Source organism: Mastigoproctus giganteus, chromosome 14, assembly GCF_048544385.1.
Source record: "Mastigoproctus giganteus isolate SK-2022 chromosome 14, ASM4854438v1, whole genome shotgun sequence".
NCBI lineage: Eukaryota > Metazoa > Arthropoda > Arachnida > Uropygi > Thelyphonidae > Mastigoproctus > Mastigoproctus giganteus.
This window is the reverse complement of record NC_143588.1, coordinates 14135833-14150425: the sequence shown is the minus strand read 5'-3', so window position 1 is coordinate 14150425 and position 14593 is coordinate 14135833. Positions and strand designations below refer to the sequence as shown.

The 14593-nt window shown below is 37.6% G+C and overlaps 1 protein-coding gene across 1 annotated transcript in view; it reads left to right on the top strand.

Annotated features, from left to right (window-relative positions):
• The window catches only part of Mical (Molecule interacting with CasL), a 624164-nt gene that overhangs the window by 253264 nt on the left and 356307 nt on the right, over nt 1–14593 (top strand). Inside the window, exon 9 of the mRNA XM_090389022.1 lies at nt 12112–12216. Within this exon, the coding sequence (XP_090245148.1) occupies nt 12112–12216 (105 nt within the window). The remainder of the gene's footprint in view (nt 1–12111; nt 12217–14593) is intronic.

Sequence of the window (14593 nt, the reverse complement as noted above, 5' to 3'; positions counted from 1 at the left end):
AATTGTTAAGCAGATATGCAGTTCTCTCACTAGAGCAGAGAGAGAGAGAGAGAGAGAGAGAGAGAGAGAGAGAGAGAGAGTATTGCAATTAGATGGATACAGTGTCGAGTGTTGGGAAAGTTACAACTTTCCCATCAAGGCTCACATCAGAATTAAATAATTAATTGTGTACACATGATATAAAAGTAAAAATAATAATAATAAAATTAAATTAAAAAGTGTAATAGGCTATAATGATAAATCATGTAAGGTTATGTTTACAATATATATGATGTATAATAAAATGAATGGTATTCATAATTTTTTTGTGGATATGAATCAATACACTCTTTATAGAAGCATGTCTCTGGTGAGACCTAGCCCCCCCACGTAGCAAATGATTTTGTCACTACAAGGAATAATAACACTGCTTTTTTTTTTTTTTTTCTTAATTAAAAATTAAGCTAATTACTGATTATTTATGTATTGATGGATGCTGGCTCTGGACAATGTGCCCATCTGTATATAAAGAGCATTAAATAGTAATGAGCATTAGTTTTATAATTGTTTTCAATTTCTAATTATGTCAAAATTTTTTCTTATATTTGGCTTATGTAGTGTACATACACTGAGTGATCACTGAATTATGACCACCCCTATGAAAACTGAATGTGACCCGTTGACCACGTGAGGTACGAGAGTGCAGAGTTAGCCGACCTACATAGCACAGACAAGGTCTCAGTGGTTCAATAGGTAGTCAAATTTCGAGCATGATGGGTAAAAGGAAGGATTTATCGGATTTTGAAAAAGGATAGATTGTGGGTGCTCCACCGCTGGTGTCTCAATTTCCCAAATGGCTGAACTGGTGGGGTGTTCGAGAGCCACCGTAGTTAGTGTACCAGGACTGGCATCAAAATGGTCAAACAACAACCCAAGAGCAAAACTGCAAAGGTCAGCTAAAGGTTGATGTTGGAGGTGAGCACCGGGTTCGACGATATGTACAGGTGCGGCACTGTTGAAGAGTAGACTATCCAATACATGGGCCAACCCAGATCAATATCCAGCATGACCACACGGCGCACGCTTGCACATATGGGCTATACCAGCAAACGACCTCTACGGCATCCTCTCCTGATCAAGGTTCATCGGCCTAAAAGACTCGCCTGGTGCAAAGAGCATTCAAGTTGGACGTTAGAAGGCTGGAAGAAGATGTGCTGGTCAAATGAGTCATGTTATTTACTCCACACTGTGGATGATTGTGTACAGATTTGGCGTCAACAACATGAGGCTCTTGATCCATCATGCATGATATCAAAAGTGCATGCTGGTGGAGGCGGTTGTATGATGTGTGGCATGTTTCACTGGCAGTGGACCCCTTGTGCATGTGGAACAATGTATCAGTGGTCAATGTATCGTCAACTGCTTGCTGACTGTGTACACCTTGCTGTGTTACACTTTTTCCCAAATGGCGATAGTGTCTTCCAAGATGACAATGTGGTGAGCCATCAGGCACTTGTTGTAGGAATGGTTTGAGGAATACAGTTCTGTCTTCCAGCATGTTGATTGGCCTCCGATATCAATCCCATAGAACACTTGTGGGACACTATGGAAAGGCATATCAGGCATCTGGATACACCAATCACCTCCGTACCTGCATTACTGACTGCATTACACACAGCTTGGTGGCGCCTCCGTAGCCAGGTGGGCAGGAGCAGCAGTGCGTAGCACATGCTTCTTGATTAGACTGGGGTTCGAGCCCGTGACCACCAAATACGGAGGATGCAGAAAGGTCAGGGAATGACCACCATGTATCCCTGGAGCAATATGGCCTTAGTTGCTTATGCTCCTAAAAACCAAATAACAAACAAACAAACAAACAAAACACAGCTTGGTTGGCCATACCTCCCGAATGCTTCCAACATCTTGTTGAATCAATGCCAAGTCGGATAGCTGCTGTAGTGAGGGAAAAAGGAGGAACTATGAAGTATTCAGTAGGTGGTCATAATTCAGTGATCACTGAGTGTATATTCCTGTATTAAATATTGTGCTTGTCTTGTATTTCAGCTGGGTATTACAATCCATAGTGAATTATCATTTCATATGATACTATCTAGCTATTCTTATTTATTCCAGGCATTTATATATTGAGGTAAACTCCTCTTATTATTTTACAAATCTTATTTATTCCATAAATCAGAATATCACCAGCTCCATTTAAAACTACATTTTTCACATTTGCAATTTTTAAATGGAGGTTTTTTTTTTTTTTTTTTTTTTTTGAGAAACAAAAAATATTTCCAATATTCACCACCAGACTGAAGATTCTCATATTGAAATGTTACATTGTGTATATATAATATATATATGATCAAATTAATCCAAAAATTAAATAAATAATTAGAAATTCGTAAAATATATATTAAAAATAATTATAAATCAACAGAGATTACCTTTATTTTAGATACAGGAAGCTTCTTTTCCAACTCGCTAATAATTCTTGAGGATGGCGATATCTATTTTGTAAAGCAGGTGGGGGCATCTTCCCCACTGTCAGAACCGTAATGTTCAGACCGTGCGGTCTCAACAATGAGCGCTCATGACTGCTGTCTACAAACACCATACTTCTGGCAGCATGGAAACCATTACTTGGATTGGCATAAAATTAAATTTTATAGGTCTGAACTGTTTAATAAATATGGACCGATTATTTCTTTCGGTCCTATAGCTGGACTTTTAGAGTTAAATTTAGGGGTCTAATAAAATTGGATGGCGGGGGGGTTTCTCTTCTGACTTAAGGAATGTAGAGAATAATCCCCCCCACCATATCCAATTTTATTAGACCCCTAAATTTAACTCTAAAAGTCCAGCTATAGGACCGAAAGAAATAATCGGTCCATATTTATTAAACAGTTCAGACCTCCAAAATCTAATTTTATGCCAATCCAAGTAATGGTTTCCATGCTGCCAGAAGTATGGTGTTTGTAGACAGCATGAGCGCTCATTGTTGAGACCGCAAGGTCTGAACACTACAGTTCTGACAGTGGGGAAGATGTCCCACCTGCTTTACAAAATAGATATCGCCATCCTCAAGAATTATTAGCGAGTTGGACTAGGAGAGCTGGAAAAGAAGCTTCCTATATCTAAAATAAAGGTAATCCCTGTTGATTTAGAATATAGGAATTATCGAGCACTTAATAGCTCTCAATTATCAAATATATTAAAAACAAATAAGAAAAAATAGTAGGAAAGCTAACATCAGTGGCAGCAGAAATCCACTACATGTTGCTTATAATAAGCTAAATTAAAATAGGATATTCTAACATTATCCTATTTTAATTTAGCTTATATATATATATATATATATATATATATATATATATATATAAGCTAAATTAAAATAGGATGATGTTAGAATAAAGTGAATAAATAAATAAATAATTAGGCGTTCATTAGAGGCAGCGACATGCAATTCCTCTATATGAAGCTGAAATACATCCAATATTATAAATTAAAAATAAAACATAAGCCAGTAGTATGGCAAAAACTGTAGAGCGAAAATTAACATAAAAATAACCCAAATAAACGAACGAAAAAAAAGAATAGACATAATAGTAGCCCAATAACCCTTGTATAATTTCGAGTTTTAAATCCGATTAATAAAAACTATGCAAATTTTAGGATAATGCCAATTATATAATAATTTAGCGGTACCCCCCTGAGAGGTACCAGTTCCGAAAGACGTGAAATATCACCAAAAGAGGGTTAAAGGAACTACCAAACGATAACAAAATCAAAATAAATTAAAATAAATATAGACTGACCATCATGCTCCATATCGACAGAGGACCACGAGGCCAATAATGGTCATGGAATCGCTGCATTTCAATCGCTATACAAATCGTCGCCATGGTGAAAAGATCAAAGTACCAATTCACCCTCCCTCCTCCGATCGATCCACCAGTGCAGAGGATTTGCACGGCGGTGGTCCTTATGCAGCGAAAAATAAACTATAGAACAGACAGCACTCTAGAGCAGAGCCACACCACTGACATACTGTAAACTGAATCAGCTTATACAGAAGAAAAAAGAAAAATAGATGGCGACACAGGCGTTGCTAAATTAGCATATCGACCCATTACTATTGAATTATATTAAATGTTGACGAAAGTTAAATTATAATAAAATGAATAAATATTTAATTTTTAATATTGGATATATATATATATATATATATACAGTCAGTCCTCGTATAGCACATGTTTACATTACACGAATTCGATCATACACGATTTATAAATAGGGGAACGATATCTTATATAACACGAACTGAATTCGCTTATGCACGATTCGCCTTTGTGTTTCCAAGAAATGGCAGTTGAACGCAGAATCACCCCAACTGAACGCAACAGGATAGGAATGAAGAGAAAATTCTGAAAATGTATTTATGTTTTTTATATCAGTGAAGGGGAAACACATTTCACCATAATAACGTAAAAACCAACACAATTCCAGCTATCAGTATAATCGCAAATGCAATTAGATCGACTTTACTACCAGTTTATAACAGATTCCACTAGCAGAAACGCAACTGGAAATTGTTTTTATTATTTTATGGTAGTAACTCCTAGAAATGTGCTTTAGTAAAATGTGAGGTGTTAATCTCTGCCTTTATGGTATTGTTTATTCAGTTGCTACATGTGCGCAGCTTTGTTTATATGTATCAAGCGTGCCTCCTCATTTTGTAATTGTGCTTTATTCCCTAAAAATGAGTAAAATGCTTAAAAGGTGTGAAAAGGAAGCATCCTGGTGAAGACACTGCAGATTCAGAGAGAAAAATAAAAGCAATATCGATAAACAGAGGCGGACTGGGTCAAAAATTCTTACCCAGGAAAATTTGTAGTGATCTCATACCAGCGTTTATGGCCAAAATCTCACCGGCCTCCGGCCCACCGGGGTTTCCCCGGGAAGGCTTATGGCCAGTCCGCCTCTGTCGATATAGAAAAAATATGAAATTGTGAAATGCTTTGAGCGAAATGAAAGACGATGTGATATTGCACGTGCTACAGACCTAAATGAGGCAACGCCAAGAATTACACAGAATGCAGAGAAAATAAAAACAACTTTTATAGCAGGTACAACTCACAGTGTAATTAAAATCCATTAGATTAAGACACAAAGAATTGGAAGAGATGGAACGGCTGTCATCTGTTTGGATATAAAATCAAACAAAAAAACAAGTTTGCTTACGATAGAAGCAAAAGCATTAGCAATATTTTATTACGTAATAGTCGTAATAAAATACTTACATATTTTATTACGATTATTTAGTGTGTTTGGTAATGTTTTGGTTAAAAATGTGTGTTCAATCTTGGGTAGTCGGCACCTAACCCTATTTTTTCCATAGGGCCTGTTGTTTATATTGCACGATTTTGCATTGCACAAGGGTTTCTAGGAACGCAACTATCGTGCTATACGAGGACTGACTGTATAAATAAAAGATAGGAAGTTATGCTTTTAGTGTGGAGAGAGAGAACAGCAGGCAGTGTAATCAACCAACAGGTTAGTTAAAATGGAAAGGCAGTCATAAAATAACACAATTCGAATCTGCAACACAGAAAGTCAAAAATATTATTATAAGTACCTAGTGCTGTACTTCAGATGATTTTAATATCATTAACGAGGGCCAGCCATCAAAATCAGTCAAAATGCAGCAAAAAGTAAGGCCTCTGTTTCTAACATGAAATATACGTACCACGTGGTAAAAAAATAACAGGTTTTTAGTTTATTGTTAATGTTCGGAAGCCAGGTTAATCGTAATGCTAACGTATATATCATGGCTGACCCGACAGTGGCGGAGAAATGATAGATAATAAGCAATATATAAGTAGTAAAAAATATACTAAAGATCATTGAAAGTTGAAATCGCGAGAAGACGCAGATGGTCATGAATCGTACTTACTGATTTCGCAAGCCGGAGAAGTGGGGACAGTTGTCTGGTATACTGTGGGGAGAGAAAAAATGCTACTTGCTTGTTTCGATGACTATGTGGTATGTAGAAGTGACCTCGGGTGTTGGAATGCAGTAAGATGTATGTGGTTGACAGGGGGATTAAACACAAGTCCCAGGATAGGGGAGAAGGCATAACGTACAAAAAAGCTTGAAAAAGATGCTGAATTTTGTATGAGGCGAAGTCAGTATGTATAGCAGTAAAATAGCATCTTGATATTGCTTTCGAAACCTAATCGTGCACAAGAAATAAAAGATAGGGATTCAGAACAGTAAAAAGGAAGGTGAGGATGAGAGGAATTAGTAGTGCTCGGGTAGTCCAGGGTCGCTAGCCCGTTCCTGTAGTAGGACCCTGAAAGTAATTTCTGGGACCATGTCTCGCATTTAAGTCAATAATATTAATAATGATGGAGGTAGACCATTATATTACCATTTAGGTTTTATTACCATTCATAATGAAAATATAATTACATATAATTCCAATAAAATAGTGAAAAAAATACTCCTATGATAACCAATCGGTGGGCACAAGTTTTTCAGACCGTGAGATACGAAAAAGGTTAAGGAGTATTGCCTATACATTATTTACACAGTCTGGAAGTAGAGGATGTCATTATGCTAATATATTTGTCATATCTAGGGGTCCCTGACTCTGGAAAAAACCAATGACAACAACCATACGGCAAATTACCTAGATCTGAATATTAACATCTACAATAAAAGAGACTCCTTCAATTTCAATGTTGTCAACTATACACACTGGCACTCCAATATCTCAAAAAAAGTACATTCAAACATTATTCTTTCACAATGCTTCAGAATAGCTAACATATGTAACAGTAACTGATATAAAGCATAATATAATAACCCTATATAACAAGCTATTGGACAATCAATTTCCAACAGCATACCTTCACTACCACTTGAACAAAGCATTCCAAATCTTTAAAATATAAGAATATAATTAACCAACCCCTAGATATGACAAATATATTAGCATAATGACATCCTCTACTTCCAGACTGTGTAAATAATGTATAGGCAATACTCCTTAATCTTTTTGGTGTCTCATTGTCTTAAAAACTTGTGCCCACTGATTGGTTATCATAGGAGTATTTTTTTCACTATTTTATTGAAGTTATATGTAATTATATTTTCATCATGAATGGTAATAAAACCTAAATGGTAATATAATTGTCTACCTCCACCATTATTAACATTATTGACTTAAACACATGGTCCCAGAAATTACTTTCAGGGTCCTACTTCAGGAACGGGCTAGCGACCCCGGACTACCCAACTACTAATTCCTCTCATCCTCACCTTCCTTTTTACTGTTCTAAATCCCTATCTTTTATTTCTTGTGCGCGATTAGATTTTGAAAGCAATATCAAGATGCTATTTTACTGCTATACATATATTGACTTCTCCTCTTACAAAATTCGGTATCTTTTTCACGCTTTTTTGTATACGCTATGTATTCTCCCCTATCCTGGGACTCATGGCCTCATTGTGTTTAATCCCCCCATCAACCCTGTATGTCTTACTGCATTCCAACACCCGAGATCACTTCTACATACCATATAGTCATTGAAACAAGCACATAGCATTCTTTCATTGATGCAAGAAATTAAGCTTATATAGCATTAGCAAAAAAGAAAACAAAAAAAAATCAAACAGAAACACTTCAGATATCACCTGTCCAATCCCATTCCTCTGATAGCAGTATATCTACTTATTCCTTGAATTTATGTACTTTATTTATGTATTTATCCTTTACACGTTTAGTATTAGCAATGGCCACCACCTGGTGCAAGGAAGCCTATGGCTTATGCTGCACCAACCAAAATAAAATAATAATAATAAGAAAATTAAAAAAAATAAATAATTAATAAAAGAAAAGGAAATAGACAACCTATGCATTTCCCTCCTCCTGTAGTTAACTCCTGCAGGTATGGTACAGTGCTGGGCCCATTATTGTTTTGTGTATTTATTAATGATATTGAAGAAGGGCTATAAGGCTTAATGTCCAAGTTTGCAGATGATACAAAGGTTGGCATGGTTGTTATGATAGTAGAGACTGTATGCTGCTGCAACAGGATCTAGAAACGTTAGGCTGATGGGCTGAGAAGTGGCAACTGAAGTTTAATATCGACAAATGCAAAGTACTGCATATGGGTAGCAGTAACCCAAGGGAAATGTACCAACTGTGTGGTACTACACTTAAGGAGGTGGAGAATGAAAAAGACCTGGTGGTAATTGTGCAGCTAGATATGAAGTTCTCTGAGCAGTGTAGACGTGCTGCCAGAGCAGGTCGTGGAGTTTTGTCAATGATATATATGAATTTTGCTAGGAGAGACAAGGAGATGATTATGCCTTTGTATAAGGGAATGGTCAGGCCACACCTCGAATACTGCGTACAGGTCTGGAGGCCTCATTTTTGGAAGGATGTAGAGTTGCTAGAACGAGTACAGAGAAGGGCATATTTGATGAGGCATCATATGCCTCAACTAATGCTAATGCTATCCAGCTGACCTTTGAATTTCCCCAAACTATCATCCTCTACCACCCATGTAGGTAACTTAGTCCAGTCTAAAAATCTCCCCCCATAACTTGAATTTATGGTCCCTAGTTCTAGAATCATTTATAACTGAAAATTTTGTCATCATTCATTTTACTTATGCCTCTCAGAGCTTTAAACACCTCAATCAAGTCTCGTCTAAGGTGCCTAGTTTCCAAGATCTGCACAGCCCACATATTCGAAGTCCTTCCTCATATGGACGCCCTTTTGTCGATCTCACCAGGCGAGTTACCCGGCTTTGGACCCTTTCAAGAAACTCAATGTCTTTCTTTAGGTGTGGGCTCCATTTATTAACTTTCAACACCTCCCATTTCCACAACACCACATGGGAGATTGTTCTAACAATCAAATATCTGCTGACTGAAGTTAAATTTCCATAAATCTATCCTGCAAATATCCTTCCTCAGTAATCTGATTACTCTTTGCTGTGCCCATTCAAATATATCCACATCTTTCCTAAAATGCAACTTCCAAACTGGTATTCAGTTCACAAGGTATGGCCTAACCATTGCCTTATACAATGGGATAATCATCTCCTTAACCTTGTTTATCATTTTCAGAACCCCATGAGCTGGCTTGGTAGCCTATAGCCTGTTTGTACTGCTTAGAGAACTTCACTGACCGAATTGTCCACAAGTCTTTTTCATTGTTCACTACCCTGAGTATGGTACCACAGATTTGGTGTGTTATCCTAGGATTACTGCTATCCATATGCAATACCCTTGCATGTGGATTACTAGTAATCCAAGTGTTGAATTACTGTTGTTAACCATCCCATTGATCTTCCACATTATGTATAAACTCAAACATTAATGTTGATGTGCCTTCATCAATATCATTCATAAATATAGAAACCAAGAACAACAGTGGGCACAGCCCTGAACCCAAGCAACTCCACTAATAACAATAGTTCAAGAAGAGTAGTGCCCATTGATAACCAATCTTTATCATTTTCCGCTCAACTATCTCTTTATCCATGGCAGTAACTTGACCCTAATGCTGCACTGCTCCAGACTGTACAGCACTCTTTTATGTTGAACTGTTTCAAAAGCTTTTCTGAAATCTAAGTATAAACAAACTTAAACAAACCATACCAGGACTGCAGTATAACTCCATTCCTGTCTAGATGGCCATTACTTCTTTAACAGGTGACTGCATTATTTTCCCCGAAACAGAAGTCCAGCTATCATGTCTGTAATTGCTCATATCAATAGCTTAAACACAAAAGAGAGATGGAGAGATAGATGCACCAGTAATTCCCTTAGACCCCTCCCTAGTGTGGAATATATTTGCTTATCTCCCATCTGTGGGGACCTCCCTTGAATCTAGGGATGCTCTCGTAATTATTGCTAAAGTTTTCCAACCTCTTTTACCACTCTCTTAATATAATTGGTTAGAACCCAATTATATTAAGAGATCTTAATTGGTTAGAACCCATCTATACCAGATGCCTCTCATCCATTTTTGGGTGCCTCTGTAGCCAGGTGGGCAGGAGCAGCAGTGCGTAGCACACGCTTCTTGATTAGACCGGAGTTTGAGCCCATGACCACCAAATATGGAGGATGCAGAAAGGTCAGGGAATGACCACCGCACATGGAGCAATATGGCCTTAGTTGCTAATGCTCTTAAAAACCAAATAACAAACAAACAACAACAACATCCATTTTTGGATAAGAATGTTTGGAAAATACTGCTGGCTTACTGAAGATGGTTAAAAGACTTCAATCTGCAGAGCTATTGTTCAAAACTGCGAACACCAAATATGCAGACTTTCATTCTTTGGTGGAGTGCCTGTCAAGGTAATTCTTCATGCATATCTGAATTTATGCAGAGTTCACTCAATTTCAGTGTACATTTCTTCAACCTCTTCATCATCATGGCTCGATGTTGGTGCATAAATCATTATAATCTTTAGCTTGTACCTCTTACAAATCTTGAGTATTAGTCTTGACACCCTTGGTGATGTACTTTTGAATTCCAAAATGTTGTTTTTAAAATCTTTATGGACCAGAAACCCAACTCCACCTTCACTCCTTTCACTGTTTCCATTGGTGTACAGCAGATTTCCACTTGATAAACTTATAAGTGATTCATTTCTTCTTCTTGTTTCAGCCATGAAATTCCATTTGACATTTTCTAATTCATTTTCCAGCTCTAATATCCTGTCTTCACCGATGAGTGATCGTACGTTATAACAGGCCAAGTTCAATTTCCGTGCATGGCAGCCTGGTCGTACCCAGAGATTCTTAGCACCCTCTGCTTCCACTCTGATCCTCTCGCTGCCGTAAGAGGGAGAGTGAAAGCTGCTGGGGACTGAGGGCCATTTGTATTGTTGTGCTCTCATTGCTGGAGGGTTTGGTCTTTTCCTCTTCACGCTGACCAGGTGTCTTGAAGAGAACCACTCTACACGTTCGTTGCCACCTAAGTGACGTAACAGGGCTTACCATCGAGAAGGTGTGCATGAGTGGATTTTAGGGAGGCAGGCCAACCGGACTTCTCCTAAATCTTCTGTAATAGAGATATTGGATCCATCAGTGTTTTAGGCTGAGTGTCTGATAACACACAGGATACCTGTTCCCCTCTAAGCCCCATTGCTACTACCCAGGTAGTAATCATGCATTCTTTTATTATTTCTCATATTTTAACTTCACAACGAGTTGCCTAGGTATTGCACTGCTTCAAATAAGTGAAGCTTCTCTGGTAGAGAAGACTACCGTTACTTATTCTCAGATGGGTACCACCACCACGCAGATGGCGTCATTTCCAAGCTGGGTGGGCAGGTTCCCTATTTCAATAGTGACAACCCAGTTATGAAGTATAAATGCCACTTTTAAAATAAGTAATAGGTTTTCACTTGCATTTTAATCAAATTGTACAAAATAATCTGTCTGCAAACTGCTACTATATATAAACTTCAGAAAAACACACGCAATTTACTTTTCAGCTCTCATTGGTTGGAAAGGATGAGGAGAGACTGACTGTCTTGGTTCTTGTTTTTCCTATTCATTTAGTGATTCAGATGAAACCCCAGGGGCTCACATCCGGTGAGTATGGGCTTGGCACACCCAGGGTTTGTTAGTTTGTTATTTGGTTTTTAGGAGCATTAGCAACTAAGGCCATATTGCTCCGGGATATGCGGTGGTCATTCCCTGACCTTTCCGCATCTTCCGTATTTGGTGGTGACAGGCTCGAACCCGGTCTAATCAGGAAGCGTGTGCTACGCACTGCTGCTCCTTCCCACCTGGCTACGGAGGCGCCACACACCCAGGGTCCTGAGCTGGATATCATCATTCTTCTCTTTCTTGGCGATTCATTTCTACTTCTCTCTCTCTCTCTCTCTCTCGGGATAATTCGGGAATTTTTTTTTTTTTTTGGCTGGTGCAGCATAAGCCTCAAGCTTCCTTGCACTATATGGCTAATAATAATAATAATGGCAAAAGACTGAATTGCTTTTTAAATTTTTGAAATATTAAATGATGTTACTTGGTGACTTCAGTTTTTTCAATCTGACTCTAAATGTGGTATTTATATCTTTAATTTTGCAGCCATTCTGGCCTACAGGTTCTGGTTGTGCAAGAGGGTTTTTAAGTTCGTTTGATGCTGCATGGATGGTAAGAAGTTGGTCATCTGGTAAAATGGCTCCATTACAGGTAAATGCTCAATATTGATTTTAGTTTGTTCTTTTTATTAAACAAGGAGTATACCAGAAGTATTATTTTAATAGCATATTTAGATAGCACATTACAAAATGCTGTGGTGCCTCCGTAGCCAGGTGGGCAGGAGCAGCAGTGCGTAGCACATGCTTCTTGATTAGACCGGGGTTCGAGCCCGTGACTACCAAATACGGAGGATGCAGAAAGGTCAGGGAATGACCATCACATATCCCCTGAGCAATATGGCCTTAGTTGCTAATGCTCCAAAAAACCAAATAACAAACAAACAAACAAAATGCTGCAGTAATAAAAATATTAATATTATTTTAAGAGCTCTGCATAAATAAATAGTGATTAATTAAAAAAAAAAAATATATATATATATATATATATATATACAATAAAAAGGTGATCTAACTCAACTGAAAACTGAAGTTTAGGTGTTGGGTTGTGCTAAAATTCACATATATTTATCTTGTCAGTTCCTGTCTAGCGGTTAAGTCAAATTGGTTGAGTTAGAAGCAACTCAACCAATTTTTTTTATTTATTTATTATTATTATTTTTATCTGCAGGATCCTTTAATCACAAGCTAAGGCCACCTCTGTTTTTAAGACTCATGGAAATATGCAGAAACAGAACTACTTCAACTTTAATTAATATATGTTTGTTTAGCAGTAGCAGTCAAAATTTTATTTCCAATTTTAAAGATTGTTTACTGCAATGAAAAAAAGGGTATTAACTATGTATTAAGTGCTGAAATAAATTCAGGTAAGCAATAAATTGGACTTGTAGTGATTCAGATAAGTTTAATATGACAGGTTAAAATTAATTACAGTAATACCCCGACTTACGCGAACTCAGAGTTACGCGGTTCTTGATTTTTTCGTTTGGCAACGCTGCCGCCCACTATCTTCAAGGTCGTTTTTCATATGTTATCGATATACGGTGCGACGGCGGAGAATGAGAGCGAAAGATGAACAAAATTCAACTTTGCTGCTTTTATGTTTTTTTATATCAGTGAAGGGGAAACATATTTCACCATAATAACGTAAAAACCAACACAATTCCAGCTATCGGTATAATCGCAAATGCAATTAGATCGAGTTTACTACCAGTTTATAACAGATTTCACTAGCAGAAACGCAACTGGATTTTTATTGTTTTATGGTAGTAACCCCTAGAAATGTGAGGTGTTAATAGCGTATCTCTGCCTTTATGGTGTTGTTTATTGAGTTGCTACATGCGCGCAGCTTTGTTTATGCGTATCAAGCGTGCCTCCTCGTTTTGTAATTGTGCTTTATTCCCTAAAAATGAGTAAAATACTTAATTAAAAGGTGTGAAAAGGAAGCGTCCTGGTGAAGACACTGCAGATTCAGAGAGAAAAAGAAAAGCAATTATCGATAAACAGAGGCGGACTGGGTCAAAAATTCTTACCCGGGAAAATTTATAGTGGCCTCATACTATGGTTTATGGCCAAAATCACGCTGGCCCACCGGGGTTTCCCCGGTAAGGCTTATGGCCAGTCCGCCTCTGTCGATAGAGAAAAAATATGAAATTGTGAAACGCTTTGAGCGAAATGAAAGACCATGTGATATTGCACGTGCTACAGTCCTAAATGAAGCAACGGCGAAAAGCACATGACAATTGCAAACTTGACAGGTTGAAAATTGAAAAGGGCTCAATTGTAAAGGGCTTAAAAATTTTAGAAAACATAGACTCCAACGAAGAATGCGTTATAGCTACAAAGCAAGGAATAAAAAAATTATTAGCTTGCTACGAAGAAATTCTGCGTGAAAAAAAGAACGCGCTGTGTCGTCAGACGAATTTGTTAGATTTTATGAAGCCATCGACATCGAAATAACTTTTTAACGTAAGTCATTTGTTTTTTAATACATATTTTGTATTAATATGTATAAAGAACTGCAATTTTATTAATATTTTTCTTCTAAACTAGTGTTTTTGTTAGTCCTTGGTCCCAATTAAGCAAAATTTATATGTATTTATATGCAAAGTTGTACCCCGACTTACGCGATTTTCGTCGGACCCACCTATCGCGTAACTTCGGGGTATTACTGTACTTATAAAGGAAACAGATTAACAGGAAACAGGAATACCTCGCATAGCGAAGTTTCAAACAGCGAGGGTTTCGCTATAACGCGGTTTACAAATTTTTAAAAAATTAACTGTGTTGCGCACCAGTACCTTTGATATGTATGTATTATAATGACAGCACATAGGCCAATGCATTATGGATTCAAGGCCACGCTGACTGTTGTCGCAACTCCTATTATATACGGACTCTGCTAGCATTCATACATTAGTAAACACTCTAGATTCCAAGCGGTGAGGTCGTTGACTGTGCATAAGCTGTAC